The following is a 23589-nucleotide window of genomic DNA, read 5'->3' as shown; positions in this document are numbered from 1 at the left end:
TGTGTGTGTGTGTGTTGGGGGGTGGTTGTTAAGAGAATTTCCTACATGTAGGAAACTAGCACATCAAGGAGAACAGTTCAGTCTACCCTCCTCCCTAACATTTTACTTTTCTATGTGCAGGGAGTCTGTTTTCCCTACAGGGTTGCAGCCAAACACACATCTAACCCCACGCACATCCTGAAAGTGTACAGTTCAGGAGAAGCATTACTCCTTAATTCTGTTGAATGTATAAGCTGACCCACAGCCTGCCTAATTTGGATGACAGCTTGTTCAGTAGATTGGCTTTGCTATTCAAATTCTAGCATATTTATTACTCTTCAACCTCAGGGTAGATTACAGTAAATATTTGTAGAAAGTTGCTCCCCTGTTTTTTCTGGATTCTCTTAACTCCAAGGACTCGATTCACCTGGTATTTCAGGTTTTAATGAAGGAAGTGCTCGTTGGGGAAAGTCAAGCAGCAGCCACATGCAAACTCTCAGGAGGACAGAGATTAGCTGATATGAGACTCCTTTGTCTGTTGCTTGAAGTTAATGACATTTCAAACACGGATTAGATCCTGAAGCATTGTTGAGATGATGTGAGTTGAAATTGCTAGCTAGATCCAGGGCTAAGGAAGCCCTTGGCAAAGTGCTACCCAGTGTGCTCCCCTACAGTGATGCAGCTGGTCCCCCTAGGATTTGTGGGTGGCGCTGGAGAGCTTACCTGAGTCACACTGGCAGCTCCCATAGGTGGCCTTTTTTCCCTCCACAGTGCCCTGGGAGTTGAGTTGACGCCCAGGGCATTAAGCGGAAAAACGTGGTGGCCATTGGGAGCTGTTAAGAGTTCGTTTTGTTTTTAAGAGAGGACCCAGGACAGGTGTCTGGAGTGGGCCCTGCTGGGACCTGGCAGCTGCCCGACGATGCTGTGTAATGGTGTTGGGCCTGGTGTTAGTGTACCTGATTAGAATAAGCTCTATGGGACTCCTCTTTCACCCCTTTTTAATGTGCTTCTTCACACAGAGCTTCGATGCTGCTATTGAGATTAGTTACCCACAGAAGTTTGCGGGTCCTTTAGATGACGTCGTTAACCTCCAGGGCATCTCCTGCACTAAATTACCTTTATTCCGTTTTTTTAAAAGATCGGAGATAATGAGCTATCAAATTACAGCGCTTGAGTTCCCTCTGTGCAAAAGGAAAAGCAGCAATAAGGGGAGCTAGACCACAGCGCCATTAGTGGCTGTATAATGAAACATATGGAAGACAGGGATAAGGGGGAAAAGGGGGGAGGGGAGGAAGCATAGTAAAGGGAGTCTGTTGTGATCCTGCATTTAAAATGGAAGCAGAAAGCCCTGTTTTAAATGTGGGATTTTAGGCTGGTGTAGAGATGCTCAATATCTCTTTCAGCTGCATAGCACACATAAGAACATAAGAGCCCTGCTGGATCAGACCAAGGGTCCATCCTGTCCAGCATTCCATTCACAAAGTGGCCAGCCAGCTACTGTAGACCAGGAGCCCACAAGCAGGACATGAGTGCAACAGCACCCTCCCACCCATGTTCCCCAGGACTGGTGTGCACAGGCCCACCGCCTCTGATTCTGGAGGGTAGCACATAGCCATCAGTACCAGTAGCCACTGATAGCCTTCTCCTCCAGAAATTTGTCTAACCTGCTTTTAAAGCCATCCAAATTGGTGGCCATCACTACATCCTGTGGAAGTGAATCCCATAGTTTAACTCTGCGCTGTGTGAAGAAGCCCTTCCTTTGATCTGTCCTGAATCTCCCACTATTCATCTTCATATCAGCTTCTCTGATACAGGATTTTAGCTGCTTGCCATTGAATTTGTGAGGCATGGCAATATTTTGCATAGCTTGAATTATAAAAAAGAAAAGGGTGTGGGGTAGCAACTAAAAAAAGCATGGTTGGGAAGCCCTGACTCGTGAATTCTATTCTTGGCCATGTCACTGACTCACTGCGATCTGGATACAGTAATGTAATGTTGGACTTACCCTCTCTAGCTTTTAAAAGTAAAATGGGGAAAAAATAGTTCTTGCCAATCTTTTTTTCGAGTGTTTTGCTACCACTGTAGAAATACTTAAAATTCAGGAAGTTGTCCGATGAAAGTAATCTTAGTTGAGTGTTTGTATTATTTTTATTTGATTGATGGATTCATCAATTAAATTTGCATGTGAGAAATGATAGTTCTAAAAAAAGATGTTAATGTTGGCTTTAAAAAATGTGTGCATGTGGTGTTGCAACAGGGAATGTCTTAGAAGAGGCTCCCCCGCTTCTCCTTCACGCAGGATGGAATGCCTCTTTTAGCAAGCCAGTGGGGTTGTTGTGGACCCCAGCAGCTGTATGAAATATTTGTAGAAGTTTTTAACAAGCCTGAATCACACCATATTCCATGTATTGCTCAATAATGATGGGGTCAGTTGTCTTGTAGTGTCTCATCTCTTCTCTGTCCTCTCCCCCAGCTTCTTTAACAGTTTTTATTAAAAAAATTACATTTCGCTTAGGGTGCAATCCTATGCATATTTAGACAGAAAAAAGTCCTACAACTCCTAGCATTCCCCAGACAGCATGTAGGACTTTTTTCTGTCTAAACATGCATTCTGGTTTTTTTTGGGGGGGGGGATTTTTTCAATTTCTATGTTCCTGTGTGTATCCTCTCCAATTATTATTTTTGATAACAGACTGCAGGGGTCTGTTGGACTCCGAGGAGTACATTTTCTCCTAGGAGATTAATTCTACTCCAAGTTGGCGCAGGAGTTTAACACTCCCATAGTGGAAACTTCCAGTAAGAGTCCACTATTTCACCTAGGTATTTTTTGGTTTCTGTTATGTTTTCTCTTTTGTTATGAGTCCAGATTTCTCTTCAGTTTCCTCCTCTAGGACTTCCTGATAGCTTGATGAAGAATGTAAGTTAACATTATGGGCCCCAATGTACCCCAATAGTTTTTGTGTTAGACTGTGTTTTGGAGTGTGTTACTAATAACATATTCTTAAAAATCTTAAATGAGTCATTTTGAAATAAATCATTAACTTTATTTCCAGCTAGGACTTTAAAGGTGTCTGTTGGACTCTAGTAGCACACTGATATTATAAAACAAAAATGGTATGCAACGATTAACAGGGAGCTTTCCCTCTGCAGCTATTTCTAAATACTTGTGTTAAATATATGTTTGACTCCTGATTGATCGATCAATCAGAATGTTTTAATCAGTTTAATCTTACAGATTAGTCAACTTAAACACTGCTGTCCTACTTAAAATTATTGCCATCATTTTCAGTAGCCCACCTAACACTATGTGTGTTGGTTGAGAGCCCAGGTGGATAAGTGTTTGTTAGTCCAAACTCAGCAAACCAGTTTTATGTGAGCAAGGAGAGAGAGCAGTTTTATGAGAGCAAGGAGCCATTTTGGCAGAGTGCATGATCCTGGTCTAATCGCATTGCAAACACGTTGTGCAGCCAATGTGCTGTGAATATATTGTCAGCAATGTTGAAAAAAAATGAATCTTCTCAGGCACAAGTATTGGCCCTGCTTGTATTTGTCTTAACACCGGCAAAAATGGTAACCATTGGTTTGATTTTTCCATCTCTGTGCCTCCATTCCTGACACCCTTCAGAACTGCCTTTCTTAGTTGGTATTCATAATTCTGTTATGGTCATTGACGTCCCTCCCACCACACTCTAGTCGGCTTCTCCAAACTAGTTATTTTAAAAACACACACATGCACACAACTCAGTTATATCGCCAAGCTTTGCATACATCTCAATCCTGGTATGCCATCTTTAGCCCCTTTGCAGGTGTTCTTGTGTTTGCTTTTTTAGACTTTATCGCACCTCTAAAATTAGGTTATGAACATTGAGCATTGTCTGCTTTTGTTCTATAATGTTCAGAACACATTTTTGAAAACTTCACACAAACCTCCCTCATATTGTTGCTGATGCTTAATTATGTTTTATAAATAAATTCACTGTAATCTTATGTATACATGTTTTGCTGAAATGTCTGCTGTTAGTAATGATTGTAGAGGACCTCACTGAGTCATGAAACTGGGGAGACATTCCCCATGCTGTTCTCCACATGCATCTGTAGGTATTTCAAGAAAGCATGGATTGTATCCATAGTCGCATGTGGTTGTTCAGGCAGGCATTTGAGGTGGGTTTGGGTATTTTTAGAAAATCATGTTTTTAATGTAGAATTTTATTGTTTTAAACTGTTCTATTATACACTCTGTACATCGCCCAGAGTGGCTGGGTGACCAGCCAGATGGGCGATTAATAAATTTAATAAATAAATAAATTGTATCCATGGTGCGAGGCTAGTGCTAGCTTCCACCCCACTGCCATAATGCAGTGTCGTCACCCCCCCACCCCCTTTCCTGCAGGTCACCAACCCATCCTGTTTGCGCTTTCCTTTTTTCTAAGTGGTGTTGGATTTGTGCTGTCATCACTGGTTTTGTGCTGCAAAAAAGTTCTAAAAGAGTTGGGAGGGAGTGCCAGGAGGGAGTTGTAACCTTGCTCGATGGCTGCTTCAGTGCAACAGTTGCGTATAGTATGGAAGGTCAAAACTTCGGTGGACTTCCTAATATCAATTATTGATGAAAATGTTTGCAAAAATATTCCCTGTTTTAGTTCTGTGTTTGCTACTTACAGATGTAAACAGCATGTTTAATTGAACATATTCAATTGAAGTAGCTCACAAAAATACACAAGTTGGTTAAAAAAAGAAAAAGGAAAAAGTGGAATTCGTCATGGTGTTAAAGTTGCTGTCCAGTTGCCTGCTGGACGCAACCATGTTCCCGTACAGCCCTTACAGTAACAGTAGGCACAACATCTGGGCGATGAGTCATTTTTTCCTAGCAACTAAAGTATTAGAGCATGAGTACTGAAAAAATGTAATATCTGTGCAACATACATACCATCTTTAAGGAACCCTGTGGAAAGAAATCAAGTAACTAGTACACCATATCAACCTTGTACAGATGTAACATTCCTGAACTCCTAACCTGGTCTGCACCCAGTCTTATTATGACATTGACCAATTGCAGGGGTGGGGAACTGTTTTTACGTGGAAGACTGAATGACACACACACACCCCCAGCCTCTTTAGAGCTGAATGATGTCAGTTGGTGGAGCTACACCCAGAGATGGCTCTATACTGGGGCCAAATGGGGAAGTGACCCCCTGCCTGTCCCCCACCCACTTGTGGCAGAGAGATCCCCCACAACCAGGTACATTTCTCTGCTGCTTCCAAGTGCCGTACATGGTCTCCTGTACTCCTCCGGCAATCTCAGTAGAATACTGAGCATCCCCAGTCCTCCACCAACTGCCACTGACTACACCCACTGATTTGATCCTGTCCCCAGCCAAAATGCCAGCTGGAGCTCTAAATTGGGAGGGGGAGCAGCACAGTAAGGGGAAGCCCTGCTGTTCTCTTCAATCACTGATCAGGATTCCAGGATTTCCCTTAAATCGCCACTCACCATCCCCATTGGGGAGGGCATGGGGTAGGCAGAGCACATCATTTTAATCCCAGAATCCCCACCGTTACCTCCGATCAGAGATAACAGCAGAGGTTCCCTTTAGTGCACTGCTCCTCCTTCCACTTGGGTAAGTGCTTTGCCCACCCCACGCCCTCCCCAATAAGGAAAGCTGTGGGGCAAGCAAAGCCGCCCCCGCTGAGGCACAGTGTGGAGGTCCTATAGCCTAGAAAAATCCTCTGACCTTTGTACATAAGAGCAATTGGGGCAGGAGAGAGTGCAGCACCAACAGAATGCTGGCTTAGTAAGCTGGGCACCCAAAACATTATTGCTTTGTACAGAAAAAGACGGGTGGCCTTTAGCCGGGGAGGGGGCTCTTTATTTCTGTAAATAGCAATGATGAATCGAAGCAGGGAAGATTTTTGCAGACATTTTCATCAGTATTTAAGTCTCACACATCCCCCGTTTTTCTGGTTGGTTTGTTCTAGATTTTTTGTTAGGGATTTCTATGAAAAGGGGTGAAAGTATTGGCCTGTGCAGGAAACGTTATTATGAGAAGCACTGTTGTGTTCCATACGTGATTTGTGGCTAGGGTCATCGGTATGACCAGTTCATAGCATAGAGCCCTTTCTAAAGCAGCTTTGTTTGTCCTCAGTGGCAGCAGAACATGTCCAAAGGTTATTTTGCAGTGGCTATTAGCTTCCTTGGGTCTTCCCCTTTCTGGGCATTATTTAAGGTATTTAAAAGTTGGCAACCATTTGGCACATGAAGGCATTAGGCACTCTAACACATGAATAAAACCATGGTTGCGGTTGCATCCCAGTAAAAATAGAGCACTGGTAGTTTTTCACCTGCTTATCTGCTTTGACTTCTTCTCCAGTGCCTGCAGCGAGATGGCTATCATGATGTTTTCAATAAAACCCACAGCTTATTGACAGGCGATTTCAGCTGAACTCAAAACGAAAACATTCAGCTTGGGAGAAGAGTGGGAAAGAGACAGAGTTTGTGTGTGCTTTGTACCTGGAGTATGTCTGCACTGATCTCAAATAATACATTGCGGGCTGTTGGCTTTTATTTTGTGGGTTGGCCTCCTATTTTTCGCTAATGTTTGTTTCTTGGGGGCCTTGCTGAGGCAGCCTCCGTATGCTTCAGAGCCCTTAATTGAGGGGCAGCTGCCATCTCACACTTTTGTTTGGGAAGATCCCAAAACAGTGATGGGGAACAGGCTTAGTATGCAGTATGTCACTGGGTGTATGCTAGTGGCATGGCATGTCTTGTTTTCTTCGCTGAGGTCATGCTGTTATTTTAAGGGCACCACTAGAGGCCCATTTGTTGGGTATGCATGAAAGGGCTTTCTCCTGTGTTGCCCCCAAACTATGGAATGCGCTCTCTCAAGAACTGCAATTGGCCCCCACTCTCTTGGCCTTAAGAAAGGGGGCAAAGACTCATCTTTTCAATTTGGCATTTCAAAATGTACAGTTTCAGTGTTTCTACTGTCTTAATGCTCTTTTATTGTTTTAAGGTTTCATTGTTTCAAATTGTTGTACACCATGTTAATGGCTTTTAGCAGGTAAGGTGGTATATAAATGACAATAGTAAATAAAATAAAAATGAATAAAAGGGTCCTTTGCACAATGCTCTTAAACTGAAACCATTGTCATCAAAAGTTTAAAAAGAAAAGAAAAATGAGGGATGGAGAATTTTGGGGAGGAATAATTAATTTGGTCTATTTTACCTTCCTGTTACCAGATCTTTTGGCATTTGGGCAATCATATTTTCACATTTTGCAGCTATGGCGGTAGAACAAAACAAAACCACCCTAGATCTTGAAGGTTTTTAATGAAAGTGTAGGGTGGCGGTTTTCATTTATTTAATTTCGGTTTTTTATTTTGTTCATTTATTCTCTGCCTTTCAAGATAAAAATATTTCCAAGGCAGCTTAACTGTATGAGGAAAAACAATAGTAAACAACAATTAAAAGGTACATCCGAGAATTCATTGGCAGAAAAGTTTTAAAACGGGTACATATCCAAGGTAGGATATCTGATGTTATGGCAACATTAACAGTTTGTTGGAAGCAGGCAGTTGGTGTCTGTATTTGAAAACCTAAGGACTCAGTCCTGTGCATGCAGTGCTGGCTGAGGAATGCTGGGAATTGTAGGACTTTTTTCTGTCTTAGCATGCATAGGATTCTACCCTGAGTAACTTGAATATATCATTCTCGAATCATTGCACAGATTGAAGGTATATTTCATGCTAGGTTTTGTTAATACAGAAGAGGGGAAATGATCTTAAAAGTTGAAATGATTCAGAAAGCTGTAATAAACCTGCAGCCCTTTTGTATCACATGCAGAACTCGTTTATGAGATATTTGAGTGGTTCTCAAATAAATGCACCTGGCATGCATTATAATCCACTTTTTGTGTGGGTCACAATAGGACAAACAGCTGCTGCGTGTATCACTTGAATGAAGTGAAAGCCATTTCTTACAGTAGAATTGCATATATGTGTGTAAAATCAGAATCCCATGTCATTTCATTTCTGCAATAGCCTTTAGGTTGTTAAAAAACGAATAATAAGTGAGAATATTTGGGGGCCCAATCCAGCAAGCCCTTTTATGCCTGCATCTTTTCATATTGCATGCAGGCAGTGAGTTGTGCCTATTTGACTTTTTCTTAACTGTGGTTCTCTATGGGGATGAAGGTAAACAAGCTGAGATTAAAGCCAGTACAACATCTGGCTCAGGATTGGGTTTCAACTTGTTCTGGGAGGGGTTGCACTCTACCTGAAAGATCAGGTTCATGGCTTAGGAGTGCTCCTTGACCCTTTGCTGTCCCTGGATTTCCAGGTGGCAGCAGTAGCAAGAAGCAGTGTGTGTTTGCACAATTATGTTTAGTGCATCAGGTGCAACTTTTCCTGAGTCAATCTGATTTGGCAACAGTCATTCATGCCAGAGTCCCGTCTCGACTACTGCATTGCACTCTATGTGGGAGTACCTCTGAAGAGCGTCTGAAAGATTCAACTAGTGCAAAATGTGGCAGGGAGATTGCTAACCGGGGCACGGTATCGGGATAATATTATTCCGATCTTGAAAGATCTGTAATAGTTGCCATTGGTTTTCCAGGCTCAACTCACAGTTGGTTTTAACCTTTAAAGCAACTGAACAGCTTAGGGCCTGGCTATCTCAGAGACCACCTGTCTCATTATGAACCTGACCAGATATTAAGATCTGCAGGAAGCATTCTTCTGAGGATGCCACCACAAGCAAAATTTGCAAGCACGCATGAGAGGAATTTCTACAGTATCACTCCCAAATTGTGGAATGTACTCCCCTTGGAGTTACAGTTGGTCCTCACTCTGCTTTTAGAAAAGGTATCAAGACACATCTTTTTAATTTGGTCTTTTAAATTGTTTTAGTAATATTGTTGTTTTTAACATTTTTATTCATGGTTTATTGTTGGGGGTTTTGATATTGTTTTATTTTTTTGATCTGTTGTACACCACCTTGCTGGTTTTTACAGAAAGGTGGTATAAATAAATAAAATAATATTTATCTCCAGCTTTGCTAATATGACTACCACATTTCTCTTCTGTTCTCAAAATGACCTTTGTATTCTGATTACAGTGGTAGAAAGATCCATGTAATTGCTAAATGTTATATTTTCATTTTTCTTTCTTTATGCCAGCAAACTGAAAATCTGTTTAGCCCTAGCGGGGGCTATTTTAGTGCTTTCTAATGTTTTTATTGATGGTTTTAATATTAACTTTTAAGGTTTTACTGACTTTTTTTTTACTATTTAATATATTGTTCACTGTCTTGGTGGGTTTTGCAGAAAGGAGTTGCAGAAATACTATAATAAATAATTAAGTCTATGTAACTGTTCTTGAAATCCATTATAAGACTGTTACAATCTGTATACATTGGCCTAGTTTAGACATCATGAGAAACTATAGCTTATTGTTACATGCACAAGCCTTGGATTCATGTGCTCCCTCCTTTCTTCTCAGGTGCAACTGCAGGAAAGACATAGGAAGTGCTAGCTTCAATTTTTTATTAACCAAGGCTTAGTGTTGCATCCTTACCCTGAACTTCAGATACCATGGTTTGAAATTGGCTTGTTTCAGTAAACCACAGTTAAGATTAACCAGAATTAATCTGGTTGACATAACTCTTAAGTGTGGAGAGTCAAGAACGGAAGTGAATGCTTCTTATCTTTTGGCTGCTCCAGGGTGGGGAGAATGTGAACTTGATGCTTGTCCAGGGTCATTCTCATAATGCTATACCGTACTTTAGCATTGTATCCAAATGTGGTCATTTCAGCCTTAACACCATGCCAGCTCTCTTTCTCACCCCCCACCCTCAATCCCAGGTTGCTCAACATCTAGGCTGATAAAGAGTAATGAAGTACTTGAAAGCTTGCTTGTTATTTTGTGACATTTTGGTTGGTCCTAATTAGTTATTATTTTATTACATATCTATACCGCCCAATAGCTGGAGCTCTCTGGGCAGTTTACAAAGATTACAAACATTAAAAATACAATATACAGAGATTAAAAACCATTTACATAAAAAACACATGAACACACAATATACACAAAGAAACATCTCTCTAAAACAACTTCAACAACAATCTCAAAAACAAACAACCATAACCATAAGACATTCCTGGATCGATTAAACACTTATACTGTGAATGCCTGGGAGAAGAGAAAGGTCTTAACCTGGTGCCGAAAAGATAACAGTGTTGTTATCATTTCGGCACCAGGCAAGCCTCATCGGGGAGATCATTATAATCATTATATAATTTGGGGGCCACCACCGAAAAGGCCCTCTCCCTTGTCACCGTCTTCTGAGCTTCCCTCAGCGTAGGCAGCTAGAGGAGGGCCTTAGATGTTGAGCGTAGTATACAGGTAGGTTCATGTTGGGAGAGGCGCTCCATCAGATATTGTGGTCCCAAGCCGTGTAAGGCTTTATAGGTTAAAACCAGCACCTTGAATCAGGCTCGGAAACATACAGGCAGCCAGTGCAAGTGGGCCAGAGTCGGTCTTATATGTTCGGACCTTCTGGTCCCCGTTAGCAATCTGGCCGCTGCATTTTGCACGATCTGCAGTTTCTGAACCGTCTTCAAAGGCAGCCCCACATAGAGTGTATTGCAGTAATCTGACTTGGAGATTACCAGAGCATAGACAACTGAAGCCAGGTTATCCCTGTCCAGATAGGGGCCTAGCTGGGCCACCAACTGAAGCTGGTAGAAGGCACTCCGTGAACATATTAAACATATAATTAACATATTGGTCTGTTGTGGAGTTTATTTTTTCTTCAGGACCAGCAGCGCTACCTGTGTGTTTTGTTTTTCTATTGTTCAGAATATTTTAAATATCAAATGCCAAATCCATTTAGTATTTATCCCCTTGGAAGCCATTGGGAACTAAGAGGTTTTAAAATTATTTTGACATTTTTGCTCCTAAGAGCAAAACTTATCATTGCTAGGATCTGGAAAGGAACAAGTGGGCCAACATATAATCTGTGGATGGACATTGTATGATAATGCAAAGCTTCCTGCATCACATGGCAGTAGCAAAGGGCACCATTTATAAACTCTGCACCATTTATATACATAGGCACCATTTATCAACTTTGCAAAGGTTCACACACACACACACACACACACACAAAGATGCCACATGAATATAAAGCTATGTATGTATATTATACAAGTAAGTTAACAGCTTAGTCCTCTGCATATTTATTCACATGAGAGCCTCACTCTGTTCAGTGGGGCTTACTCTTAAGCCCTATTCAAGCATTTCTAATCTGTGGATAGTAAACATACAAGGCAGGGAAGCATGCTAGGCCCACCCACCTCTGTTGTCTCTTTCGTTGCCTTCTACATGTGGAGGGTGACATTGTGAAGAGGAGAGACTCCTCTGTCCGTGGGGGCTCTCCACACAATCCAGAACCCTGATTTTACTGTATTTAAGATTGCATCCTAAATGTGTTACTTGGAAATACTAGAAACCCAAAATCGTTCATTTATAAAATTGTAAGTTAAGGTAGCAATGGGAACATTAGTTTACTTTGATAATGTTTGTGTTAAAGTCTTCTGTATAGAAGATGTAAGTACTTTATTTGAGTTGATCTATATTTCTTTGAGGTTCATGTGAGATTATCATCTTATACCTACTTATAGGAAATGGGAGAAAACACTTAAGAATTATGTGCATGCCAGCATGTGTGTAGTTGCTAGGCAGAAGTGCTGTGCCTCGTGAGGCTTCAAGACATTGGAGAAAAATCTTGCTGTTGCCTGCACCTCCCTAGGGAGGTCTGTTTTACTCCATGCAAACCCATGTGCCTTCAGAATACAGATTTTTATTGACTTAAAAAAAAAGAAGACTCTGGCTTCCGAATCATCTTGATTTCATGTTGCAAAATGGACACACCTAGGCCAGCCTTGTCTTCATTTGGTTCTATCTTGTGTGGTAAAATGCTCTTTGCTTCATCATAATGATAGGTTTTTAACACTTTGCTTCAGGCAGTCAGTTGCATTTTAGGTGATTCTCCATGTTAAACTGCTGAAAATAACAAAAACAAATACAGAAAGATTGAACACGATAAAGAATGATCAAGTTGTCCATTGTTTGGTTTGGCCTGGGTATTTTTAGGGGCCCATGATGAGGAAGTTATGTAAGTGATAAAAGATTATACATAATACTATAGATGATGTAACAGCCTTGTATTTAAGCAGTATCCTGGTAGCCATAGGCGACATGGAATTCCATGCAGGCGAGTGAGCAGATGGGCAGAGGGAGGATGGAGCATTCCATCCATCCTCTGTGCCTAGTATAGAAACCAAGTGGACTGCCACAGGAGAGGCATCTGCACCTGTGTGCCCAGCATAGAAATGCAGTGGGACAGTGCTCTCTGGCCCTCCTTGGCCAGCTCCCAGCAGGCTAGTAACTGTTGTGGGCTTATTTAGATTGCCTTTCCCCATACAGACCTGTACAATCATTAAGATAATTGGAAGAGACCTTGGTGGTTGTACCACAGCCTGCAGATTGCTATCTCACAGTAACCAGGAGGTGGGTCTGCTCTGTGGTGGCACCCACCTCATGGAATTACCTCCCCTGGTATTCTGGAGATGTCAACTATAGCATGCTTTAGGCACCAATTAAAGATCCATTTCTGAGTGAGTGAGCTTCCCAGTTTGCTTGTTTGTAATTATGGTGTTGTATGGAATTGAACCAAATGAGTAAGTTTCAGAAAGTATTTCACTTTTTGCGGGGGTGGGGGGTTATCAGCCTTCCATATGAGGATCTTCCACAGTTCTCCATTTACAGGCCATTTCAGTTCTTTTTGCTGTTGTCACCACATGTACAACGGTTTCCTGGTGGTTGAAACTGAGGGGCGGGGGGTGAAAGTAGTTTGGATAACAGCAGGCAACATCTTCAGCTTAAAGAAAAAGAGGAAGAAATTGTACTGACAATGCCAGCACACAGCTGAAGCCATTTGATGCAACAACCTTGCTGGAACTAAGCAAGTCTACCTCTGGTCTGCCAGGATGGGAGACCACCTGGGACCACTATTAATACTACAGAGAGATTCACACAAACATCTTCACATATTCAGTAAATGTGTGGAGGGGTTCTTGGGGATATATGGGATCTGCCTGCCCCCAGAACCATGCACCTCTTCCCCTGAAGAATATTCATCAGATGGTCATGAGAAAGAGGTCTCTGCATGTACAGAGAGCTCCTACACTGGAGGAGGGACCCTGATTGGGAAGCATCTCTCTTTGAGTACAGATGTACAAGTGGAGAGCTCTTTCTCATGAATGTCTGATGGATGTTCATCAGGAGATGGGGGAGCCAGAGGGCTTTTCCGATGGTGGCCTGGGTTTAGTCCTCATAGCCCTGTGAACACTTCTGCATGTTCATTAAACACATAGAGGGGGTTGTGTGAATTCATCATTCCTTGCATTCCAAGGTGGGATATCAGTGTTGTTCTTTAGATCGTGGCCTACGACTTTCACCTATCCAAATAGAACAAAGGAAAACTGTAAATGTCCCTGTTTGTGACAAGTAGCTTTTTCTAAGTTGCAATTTTAATTCGGGCTGACCTTGACAAGTCTTTGCAGGCTGCAGCTGGTAGACAATATGCCCCTCTGGGTTCTGACAGGATCCTAGGGAACACATGATACCTGTACTCTAGAACAGCCTTTCAGATGTGTTGGCCTTGCCGACTGGGAACAATGGAGGTTGCAGTTCAACATACCTGGACCGCACCAGAATGGGGAAGGCAACTCTTTCAGCTTTAACTGCCCCAAGAGTCTCACTGTCGTGTCAGTTCATCTGCTGCTAACCATTTCTCTAAAGCAAATATGTAATTCTTGTCAGTTAAAGAAAAGGCTTTCTCATCCAAACAGCTGTGGTAAAGGTCTCGTCAAACTCTGCATTTTGTTCAGTCCAAAAGAGTATGGAGTGGGTCCTTCCGTTGTTGCTGGCATTGCTCTGTTTAAATTGTTTGAGGGGCTATTTGGGGGAGGGTTTGTCACAGCCGTGATGATGCTGTAGAGTAGAGTGCAACCCATACCTCATTAAAAGACTCCTGCAGCTAGTTTGCATCCAGCTGATTAGCACAGCTTGAGTGTAATTAGAGTATTTTTGAACTCTGGTACTGCTGTAAGCCATTGAGGCAACAGGTGACACAGAGCTGGAATCCTATTTGAAAGTGACTGTTTCACAGCTTTACTTATTAAAAAAACATGCAAGGTCATAGAATCATAGAATAGTAGGGTTGGAAGGGGCCTATAAGACGGTCGAGTCCAAGCCCCTGCTCAGTGCAGGAATCCAAGTCAGAGCATCCCTGACAGATGGCTGCCCTGCCTCATCTTGAATGCCTCCAGCGTGGGAGAGCCCACCACCTCCCTAGGTCATTGGTTCCATTGTTGTCCTGCTCTAACAGTCGGGAATTTTTTCCTGATGTTCAGCCGGAATCTGGCTCCCTGTAGCTTGAGCCCATTATTCCGAGTCCTGCCCTCCGGGATGATCGAGAAGAGATGCTGGCCTTCCTCTCTGTGACAGCCTTTCAAGTACTTGAAGAGCGCTATCCTATCTCCCCTCAGTCTTCTCTTCTCAAGGTTAAACATGCCCAGTTCTTTCAGTCTCTCTTCATAGGGCTTTGTTTCCAGTCCCCTAATCATCTTCATTGCCCTCCTCTGAACCCTCTCCAGTTTGTCTGCATCCTTCTTAAAGTGTGCTGACCAGAACTGGACACAGTACTCCAGATGAGGCCTAACCAGTGCTGAGTAGAGGGGAACGAGTATTTCCCGGGATTTGGAAGCTAAACTTCTGTTAATGCAGCCCAAAAGAGCATTGGCCTTTTTTGCAGCCACATCACGTTGTTGGCTCATATTCAGCTTGTGATCGACAACAATTCCAAGATCCTTCTCGCTTGTAGTATTTTTGAGCCACGTATCCCCCATCTTGTAACTGTGCGTTTGGTTTCTTTTTCCTAGGTGCAGAACTTGGCATTGATCACTATTAAATGTCATTCTGTTGTTTTCTGCCCAGCGCTCCAGTCTATCAAGATCACTTTGAATTTTGTTTCTGTCTTCCAAGGTATTAGCTATCCCACCCAATTTTGTGTCATTTGCGAATTTGATCAGCATTCCCTGCACCTCCTCCTCCAAGTCATTAATAAAAATGTTGAAGAGCACTGGGCCCAGGACTGAGCCCTGTGGTACTCCGCTTGTTACCTCTCCCCAGCTTGAGAAGATCCCATTGATAAGCACTCTTTGAGTCTGATTCTGTAGCCAACTGTGGATCCACTGGATCATTCTTTCATCTAGCCCACTCTTAGCTAGTTTGCTGATTAGGATATCATGGGGCACTCGGTCGAAAGCTTTGCTGAAGTCGAGGTATATTATGTCCACAGCATTCCCACGGTCCACAAGGGAGGTTACCTAATCAAAAAATGAGATCAGATTAGTATGGCAGGATTTGTTCTTGACAAATCCATGTTGGCTTGGAGTAATCACTGCATTTTTTTCAAGGTGCTAACAGATCGATTGTTTCATAATCTGCTCCAGAATTTTCCCAGGGATTGATGTCAGACTGACTGGTCTGTAGTTCCCAAATTCCTCCTTTTTGCCCTTTTTGAAGACAGGGACAATATTAGCCCTCCTCCAGTCATCTAGCGCTTCACCAGTCCTCCATGATTGCTCAAAGAGAATAGACAGCGGTTCTGAGAGTTGTTCTGCCATTTCCTTTATTACTTGAGGATGCAGTTCATCTGGCCCTGGAGATTTGAACTCCTTCAAAGTAATTAAGTGTTCCTTGACCATGTGCCTATCGATCTCAAGCTGCAATCCTGCCCCTTCAGCCTGTACCTCGCCTTTGCCAAGAGTGTCATAGACCCTCTTTTGGGAGAAGACCAAAGTAGGAATTGAGCACTTCTGCCTTTTCCTTGTCATCTGTTATGATTTGCCCTCCTTATTTAACTGTGGAACCACCATTTCTTTCCTCTGCCTTTTATGATGTATGTATCTGAAGAAAGCCTTTTTGTTGTTTTTAGCATCCCTTGCTAACCTCAGCTCGTTCTCAGCTTTAGCCTTCCTGACACCATCCCTGCAATTCTGTGCTACCTGCCTGTACTCTTCCTTTGTAGCTTGGCCTTCCTTCCACTTCCTGTATGTGTCCTTTTTTGTTTTCAGGTCATCTCCAAGCTTTTTGTGAAGCCACATTGGCTTCTTCTGTTGTCTTTCGCCTTTTTTTCTTGTTGAAATTGTTTGTAATTGTGCCTTGAGAATTTCCTTTTTTAAAAACTCCCACCCATCTTGGACTCGTTTTCTCGTTAGAGTCGCTTGCCATGGGACCTTACTGATCATTGTTCTGAGTTTATTAAAATTGGCTTTCTGAAAATCCAGGGTCCGCGTTTGGCTACACTTGGCTTTTGCTTCCTTTAGAACCAAGAACTCAAGTATACCATGGTCACTTTCCCCCAGAGTTCCTGTAACTGCTTCTTTATCCACTAAATCATCTCTGCTGGTTAGGATCAAGTCAAGGATAGCCGATCCTCTAGTTCCTTCCTCTACTTTCTGTAGGAGGAAGTTATCCGCCACACAAGTCAGGAATCTCTTGGAGGGGGCCATGTTTTGCAGAATTTGTGTCCCAACAAATATCGGGGAAATTGAAGTCCCCCATTACTATTATATCATGCTTCCTGGAAACCTTGGCAGTTTGCTTTTCAAAAGTTTCATCCTCGTCTTCTCCTTGATTAGGTGGCCGGTAGTAGACTCCAACCACCAGGTTCCTTTTATTCTTTGCTCCGTTTATGTTAACCCAGATGCTCTCAATGGGGCTACCAAGCTCATCCTCCTGTTTTTCTGTGCAGAGATATGTATTTTTCACATGTAGTGCAACTCCACCTCCCTTTCTGTTCCTCCTGTTCTTTTTGAACAAGTTATATCCTTCAATTGCTGTATTCCAGTCATGAGAGTCATCCCACCAAGTTTCAGTTACACCCATCAAGTCATAATTTCCCTCCTGTATTAAGAGTTCAAGTTCGTTCTGTTTGTTTCCCATACTCTGGGCATTAGTGTATATACATTGAAGACCATGTGCTTTATAGTCTGGCTTTCTTCCTACATGGTTCTGAAGACTATTATTGGATGAAATTCCTATAGCATGCTGTCTTTGCACCTACCACAAACGAATCTGGGAATTCCATCGAGATCAAGGCTAAAATCCTTAATGTAGTTATTTGGAAGCAAGTTCTGTAAGAATAAATGGGGTTTACTTCCAAGTAGTGATGGACATATTCCCCCTCCCCCTGCAGCTGTTCCTTAATTCTTCCCTGCGTTGGCTGCGTACATTCTGCTTTGCCTCTTATTTTATTACCTGCGTTTTATGTTTTAAATAAGTAATTTATTTAGGGCGCAATCCTATGCATGTTTAGATAGAAAAAAGTCCTACAACTCCAAGCATGGATGGCTGGGGAACGCTTAATAGTGTAGGGCATTTTTCTGTCTAATCATGCATAGGCTTGCACCTTTAATTTCAGAGATGGCACATGCGCGGTTTGCTTTGGTTTGTGCATTCCTTTGGTTTGTGCATTCCATTCCCCCCCACTTAGGGAAGCCGTATGCATGAGTGATTGTATGCATTAAAATGCTGCGCAAATTGTTTTTACAGCACACAAATAGTCTTTGATTTATTTATTTTTTAAGAGCAGGGATACACGCACTGCTGTTTTACAAAAATGAAATAAAAATTCAAAGGTCTATTCCTTTAGAATCGGGATCTGCGCTCACATGCAAACTAACCAACTGATACATTTCCATTAGCTAGAAGGAATGTTGATTGTGCGTGTGATCACATCCTGGAAAAAAGTCAAGTGTTCTTAATGCTCACAGTTACTTATGCACATGGTTTACCTAAATGGGCAAAAATCGTGCAAATAAAAAGAACAGAAAGCAATGGCAACAGTAAAATGCATGGACCATGGTCTTCAGAAATTCAAGACAGAAAAATGGTGTAAAACAAACATATCAAAGTTGTTCTTTGACCAGGACACGGTATCAGCCTGACTATTCACTGAGATCTACAGATCAGGACCTCCTGATCGTCCTGTTGTCTGCACATGTATATCTGATGGCAACTTGTGGATGTGGCGGGTGCTTTTCTGTTGTGGCGCCCCACCCTTGGAATTCTCTCCCCCCTACAGTGTAACCGGCACCATCTTTGACAGTGTTTAGGTAGCTGCTGAAAACGTACCTGTATACCCAGGCACTTGCTAATTTTAATACCTAGCTTCGTAGATTTTCTTTGTTTTTATCTTTGTATTTTGTTTTGATGTGTTTTGTACATCACCCCGATAATAAAGGACAGCATATAAATATTTAAAATAAATAAATACTGTTAAATCCAGGGGGAAATGCTGAACTTTCAAGTGACAGTTGGGATCAGTCTATAAAGAAGAGATTATACAATAAGAATACTCACTTTTTAATGCACTATCTGGTCATAATGATAGCTCTTTTTATTATGAATCTAGATTTCTTAGTTATCTTTTTATAACACTGATGACTTGTCTTCCCAAGGCCAAAAGAATAGGAGTAAAAGTGAAACTCATAACAAGTAATCTTCCGGAGCCAGTGTTGGGTTTTGCCAAAAAGTCTGTTTAATTTGCTGTATGATCTTCACGCAGGACTTTCCCACTGGTGCTGAATGTGACTGATTTGGTCACAAACATCTAATGTCATAGCTGAAGGCATTGGAGATATGTCTAGATACATCTACATGTATATTTAAATTTCTCTTATATGAGAAATCATAGTTTGTGGGGATGAGAAATATATTTGTTGAAAGACACAGTACCACCTTGGATGACAACTGTATAACATTATTTTCCTCCTATATGTTGAAACAACCATTTGGCCAGTTTTGGTGTTTCCTCTTGTTTGCAATGTACATATTTCCTATTGTGAAGGATTATTGCTTTACAATAAACTGTCTATCAGTCAATCAATCACGTATTTCCTTTACTAAATCTAAGCAAGAACAGAGCTAAGACAAATATCCAGAGTTCACCAAAATGCTGCAATTCCCATTTTGAATGTGAAATTTTACTTTTGAGATTTGAGTGGTTTACTTATTGGCATCTGTTGAACATTTTGATTTTGGCTGCCGTCATATATGAATTCTGATAAGTCGCCAAGTACAAAATGCTGTTGCATGGCAGTGGTCATAATGTCAGTTAGGTATACTCTGTAGTTAAGCTGCACCTGATAATTGATGACTGTGGGAGATCACTAGGTGCTGTATATTTGGCCACACCGCTTTGCATCATGGAAGAAAGGTGGGGTATACATGTAAAAAATAAATAGCATCCAATATTGAAATACAGTATAATTGGACATCAAATACAGATATCAACCATTCTGGGAACATTCAGCAAATATTTTAATATTCAGAGAATATCTACATAATTAACATCACAATTTTCAAAGGAAACCTATAGATCAGTGTTTTTGTATATGTGGAGCTCAAGTAGTCAAGGATCCTCAGCATTATTGCTCTCCATATTCAGGACCTAGAGCAAAATTTATATTGAAATTGCTAAGGGATATACTTAATGATGACGATCAAGCTAAAATTATATACTTGCTATCTGATTTTGATAAATTCGTGACAGATAGAGTTGTGAGATTTGCAGCAGCTGCTCAAAAACTGAAGAGAACTTTTGTTGAGACCAATATGGCAAATCCAGCATTTCCCCCTGGATTTGATGTTTTGATGCAGCAGCTTTATTTTATACTTAGGGCGCAATCCTATCTAGATAGGCAGCCGCCTCCAAACTCAGAGGCGACCGCCTATCCAAAGCAAGGCAGGAGAAGCATGGAGGGGATCATTCCCTCCACGCGTCTCCTGCCCTGCTTTTTCTGCTAGATAGCCGATTGTGGCTGTGTAGCTGCAGGAGCACAGAGCAGGGAAGGAGGCTGCTGTACGACACATTGGATGTGCCGTATAGGCAGCTACAATCTCCCCGCCCCGGAACGCCTCCAGCCACGCCCCTTTCTAGCCCCTCCGCGCTCCTCTTGTGAGCATGGAGGATGGGGCTGTTCTGCACTGCCTCGGAAGCAGCTCAGAAGTGGGGGGAGGTCAGATTCCAGAAAACAGCATATCCTATGGCTGGCTGTCCACTGTCTAGCGGCCATAGGATTGCTCCCTTATTGTATTTATAAATTAAAATATTAATCTTAATTTTATCTACTCTTGAATGTATCTGTTAGATCCCTAATGGGACGTCTGGGAGTTTACCTATATAAAGACACGGGTTTTTAAATTTTAAACTTCTAATAGAGACATTTGTTTTAAGTTTTACTCTTGCCTAGAGCTTATATATTTATGTATTTTATAGAATCATTATGTTTAATGGATAGAGTTGGTGTATGTATGCAGTTGTATTCTTAGCTAGTATGACCATGATGGTTGAAACAACAAACAAATAAATAAAATGAAATTTTCAATGGAGAATTCTTGGAAGCAAACTTTCATCCCTAGGAATAAGTGCACATTGTAGAAATTATACAGATTTTCTCTGTTCTTCTGGTTTGTGCTGCCTCCTTCCAAATATTTTATTTCCACGTTCTTTCAGATATTCTCCATATATTCTGCATTAACCATTGTTTCCACTTATTTTCTAATTCTGCAGTTAAATCTGTGTTGTGTCATAGAGGTCTGTATACCTACTGTCTCCAGTAGGAATATGGTGCATTTGAGGGTTATCTCAAGTTCACAGCCTTCTCACTGATGAACCATTTCTCTGCTACACAGAAGGTTTAGTACTGCAGAGGTTTGGGGCACATTGTTTGCTCTCTCTATGAGCATCTTTATTGAAATTTTGATATCAGCCTTTTAACCTTTATGCAACTTATTTATTCGTAAAATATCCATTATTTACTTCTAAACATCTGTAAAGCATTTCAGGATTGGATTTTGGTCAGCACCGAGAGAGCTCTTTTTCATCAGGTTTTTCTCTCTTCCTTTGATGTGTGGTGTTATCCCCACAGCACGTGTGCTTTCATTTGACTAGTCTGATAGTAACGTGGCTGGTCTGTGAAACTGGATACCTTTTCACATCCAGGCGAGGTGACGAATAAGCTGCTTGGGCTATAGTAATCTTTGGCTATTGCATAAACTGAGTGAGTCTCAGAGTAGATTGTAGAGACCCAGGTTCAAATCCGCACTCACCATGAAGTTCTGTGCAGTCACTGACTACATTAACACATAACGCTAAGCCATGGTTTATGTTAACCACAGTTCGTTGCTTTAGCCTTGCATTGTTTTGCAGACGAGCAAACAAAATGCAGATTATTTTCCCTATTTCTGTTTTGTTTCTCTTCCGCACATTTTGCCAGTCTTCAGAGTGTTTTCCTTTTCACACTGCTCATTCGCTGGGCACATCTGTTTCAGGGTCAACAAGCCAGGGATAAGCCTTGGTTCTGGGTTTGGACATCACAACAATGTGGTTTAAACAAGCCAAACTTCGTAAGCTGACAACAAACAATGTTTTCTTATTTGTAGCTTGTAGCTGGTTAACAAACCATGGTTTGTTTGTGGGAATGTTCAGACAGAACAACAAACCAGATGTCAACAAACTACATCATGGCTTAGAGTTATGTGTGAATCAGGCCTATCTGTCAGCCTAACTTTTATTCACAGGGTTCTTGTGAGGATAAAATTAGTAGACTATGTATGCCTCCCTGAGCTCTTTTGAGGAAAGGTTGGATATAAATATACAAAATAAAAGTCTGGGTGAAGAACAACTTTTGTGTCAGAAGTATTCCTCTGGCTGCAAGGAATTTATTTTTAAGGCCAAATGACCACTGAGCTATCTCAGCACATCAATATCACTCCTGTTTTGTTTTGCTTTGTTTCTCCACAGTGCCCTTAAAGATAGCCGATTCCCCCCAATGACGAGGGATGAGCTGCCACGGCTTTTCTGCTCAGTGTCTCTACTGACTAATTTTGAAGATGTCTGTGATTACTTAGATTGGGAGGTAAGGAGTCTATCCTTTTCATGTAAAAGAGTTCTGGCTTCTTGGCGCACCATTTCTCCATCATCATCATTAAGGGTGAAATCCTATGTATGTTTAGACAGAAAAAAGGTCCTACAACTACCAGCATTCCCCAGCCAGCGAGGTTGGCGGGATAGTGCTGGGAGTTGTAGGACTTTTTTCTCTCTAAACAGGCATAGGATTGCATCCTAAAGCAGTTTAGCAGTGTCTTGGAATCTCACCTTTGATTAGGGTCAGTTTTCTACTGCAAGAGTGTGCAAATACAATGAGAGAACATGCTTCAAACCTGTGTTTTGTTAAAGTAAAAAATGCTCTTCCAGAACAGTGTGAAGTCAGATCATTAACTTCCAACACTGCATTTGACCTTGGCACCCCACCAGCGCACAGCAGAATTTTGTTTTCCTCTTGACCACCCTTAACACGCACACACACACACACACCCCTACTCACTTTGCCATCTAGGCCCATTTCTCACTGAGGCACTAAACCCATGCCTGGACTGTACCACCTTAGACTGCAGACGGGACCAAGTGATGCAATGCTCCTCCATACAAAAAGAAATTTCTTGCACTTAAACAAAAAAGCGGTCAGGGAGAGAAGGTTCTATCTAGCCTAGCCTTCTCCTGATATGCTAGTTCGCAGTATATAGGAATCATTTCCACTGTGTGAGAAGTGGTACAAGCCCCCAGCACATGCTTACTGTCACAGTACTAGGCCTCAGAATGAGCTTTGACTGACTGAAGCTGACAGGTCTTTTAACAAAAATGATGCAGGCCACGCAGTAAGAACCACATAAGAGCCCTCTTGTCTCTCTTTATTCCATATCTGTTATGGATACAGCAGCACCCCCGTTGAGCAGTTATCATTAAAAACCACACATGGTGCTTTGTGAGCATGAAAAGCTTGCAGGACTAGAGTGGTTGTCCATGTCTTTTTAAAATCTCCTTACTGCAATGAGCAATTTACAGTAGGTGTCTGGATAGATTTCTGAAAATGTATTGCTTGCAACAAGAACAGGCACATGCATTCCAGCATTCTGCTTTGATATCCCTCTGATGAACTGTAATATAGGGTTTTGGGGGTTCCTCAGTAAGTGAACATGTAAGGTTTTTTTAATCTCTCGTGCAGGTTTAAATGTGTAATCTCTGCAGTGGTTTGCTTTCACAGCTAACTTTGCAAATGCTCTTTAGCTTTAGACTTAGAGTCTGTTGTACAATGCTAGTTAACATTGAGGAAAAGAATACGCTTCACACATAATTCAGAATAGCAAGATTGCCCCTGCTTTTATACTGTGGATGCCCTTTCCCTTTGTTATTTAAAAAACAACCTTGAATGTAAAAAATTCAGACAGAGCCTGAAGGATTGCGGATATGTCTACAATGGGAACAGGAACCTCCATCACCGCCTCTCCTCTGTAGAAATTCTACTGGCAGTTTCTAAGCTGCAAAAGTAGAAATGTACGACTTCGTTGTATTGCAGCTTTCAAATATTAACAACTACAATGACATTTTGCGTGCAACTTTGCAGGCTGTGAATTGGCTGCCCT

The 23589-nt window shown here is 41.7% G+C and overlaps 1 protein-coding gene across 8 annotated transcripts in view; it reads left to right on the top strand.

The window, feature by feature from the left end:
* The window catches only part of AMMECR1 (AMMECR nuclear protein 1), a 144777-nt gene that overhangs the window by 77400 nt on the left and 43788 nt on the right, over positions 1 to 23589 (top strand). For all 8 annotated transcript variants that reach the window (XR_014784858.1, XR_014784856.1, XR_014784855.1 and 5 more), the window contains exon 3: positions 21911 to 22025. Coding sequence is in view for 4 of the 8 variants with exons in the window: in XM_084814144.1 (XP_084670270.1) it covers positions 21911 to 22025 (115 nt within the window). In the remaining 4 variants the exon portion in view is untranslated. The remainder of the gene's footprint in view (positions 1 to 21910; positions 22026 to 23589) is intronic.

This window comes from Heloderma suspectum, chromosome 9, assembly GCF_057233095.1.
Source record: "Heloderma suspectum isolate Gila_16-S chromosome 9, 16-S_ref, whole genome shotgun sequence".
Lineage (NCBI taxonomy): Eukaryota > Metazoa > Chordata > Lepidosauria > Squamata > Helodermatidae > Heloderma > Heloderma suspectum.
Note: the sequence above shows the minus strand (reverse complement) of the source record. Positions and strands in the feature narration are given on the sequence as shown.